General features: G+C 72.1%; 1 protein-coding gene across 1 annotated transcript in view; it reads right to left on the bottom strand.

Annotated features, from left to right (window-relative positions):
* Positions 1-474: 474 nt before the first annotated feature.
* The window catches only part of LOC113941530 (bridging integrator 2-like), a gene marked incomplete at both ends in the record, with an annotated part of 2,678 nt that continues 1,504 nt past the window's right edge, over positions 475-1,648 (bottom strand). The window contains 2 exon segments of the mRNA XM_027632687.1: positions 475-987; positions 989-1,013. Of these exon segments, the coding sequence (XP_027488488.1) occupies positions 475-987; positions 989-1,013 (538 nt within the window).

Here is a 1,648-nt window from a genome sequence, read left to right as displayed (position 1 = left end):
TATTTCGGACGGGAGGGGGGGGGTTGGGTTTGGGAAGCTCATCCCGAGGAAGGAATTTGGGGCAGACGCCCCCGTTTCCCGCGGGCTCAGGGGGTGCGGAGGGGCTCGGGGGGGGGATCCTGGGTGGGGGTTTCACCGCGCGGGGTGTCCTGGCTCGTGTCCCGGCTCGTGTCCTGCTCCGGTGTCCCGGGACAGCCCTGGGAGAGACACGGGGGGGTCACCGACACCTCGCCACCCCCTTAAACCGCACCCAAAAACGAGTCCTCCCCCCCCCCGGGGGGGGGGGGTTCAGGTCCCCCTCCCTCCAGCCCCCCCCTCCCGCAGCAGCGTCTCACGGGGCTGGCTTTGTCCCCTGAACCCCCCTCCCCCTGTCCCAACGCCCCCGTGTCCCCGCGTCCCTCCCGGGTGCCCCCCAAAAACCGGGAATCCCCCCCGGGGTGTCTCCCAGAACTTTCTCCCGCGGGTTCCGCTCACCCGCGGCTCCGCGTCCGCCGCCTCCGCGCTGTCCCCGCGCTGTCCCCCGTCCGCGCCGGGCTGTCCCGAATCCCGGGGACGCCGCGGGACATCGCGGGGGCCATCCGGGCTTGGGGCCATCCGGCCCTCCCCGCTGGTGGCCCCGCCGTCCCCCGCGGTGGCCGCGGTTGTCCCCGGCTCCGGTGACGCGCTGCCGGCGGCCCGAGCGACGGCCTCGGACAGAATCAGCGACACCAAGGAGGCGGCGATGCCCTCGGGGCCGGAGGGGTCGGGGGTCACCGATGTCCCCTCGCCTTGGGCGGTGTCCGGGGGGTCCTCGCTGGACACCGACGCCGTGTCCAGGGACCCCGCGCTGGCGGGTGAAGCCGGGGGCGGCCCGGGGGACACGGCCCCCAGGTCCCCGTTGGCGGTGCCACCATCGATGGCAGCGGTGTCACCCCCCCCGGGGGACCCCCCTGTCCCCGCGGGCGCCTTGTCCGGGCAGGGGAACATGGGCGGGGGGCTCAGGGGGGGGGGAGATGATCAGGGAGCGGCGGTTGCTGCGGAGGGGGGGACAGAGAAGGGGGGGGACAGAGGAGGTTCAGCCCCAAACGTTGATGTCCCCAAAGACCCCTGGGGACACGCGGCACCGCCGTGTCACCGTCCCGCTCGCGGGTGTCGCTTCCCCACCCGGCGGGACCCGGAATAATCACCCCGAGACCAGTGACCCCAGTGTCCCCAGTGACCCCAGTGTCCCCAGTGACTCCAGTGACTCCAGTGTCCCCACTGTCCCCCCAGTGTGTCTCCAGTGTCCCCAGTGCCCCCAGTGTCGCCCCAGTGTAACCCCAGTGTCGCCCCAGTGCCCCCAGTGACCCCAGTGTCGCCCCAGTGTCCCCAGTGTCCCCTCAGTGTGTCTCCAGTGGCCCCAGTGACCTAGTGTCCCCAGTGACCCCAGTGTCTCCCCAGTGTTGCCCCAGTGTCCCCAGTGACCCCAGTGTCCCCCGTGTTGCCCCAGTGTGCCCCAGTGTCCTCAGTGTCCCCCCAGTGCCCCCAGTATCCCCATTGTCACCCCAGTGTCACCCCAGTGTCGCCCCAGTGTCGCCCCAGTGCCCCCAGTGTCCCCCAGTGTCACCCCAGTGCCCCCAGTGTCCCTCCAGTGCCACCCAGTGTCGCCCCAATGTCCCCCAGTACCCCC

The sequence above is a fragment of the Corapipo altera genome, unplaced genomic scaffold (genome assembly GCF_003945725.1).
Source record: "Corapipo altera isolate COAL_440 unplaced genomic scaffold, ASM394572v1 60572, whole genome shotgun sequence".
Lineage (NCBI taxonomy): Eukaryota > Metazoa > Chordata > Aves > Passeriformes > Pipridae > Corapipo > Corapipo altera.
This window is presented reverse-complemented; position numbering and strand designations above follow the sequence as displayed.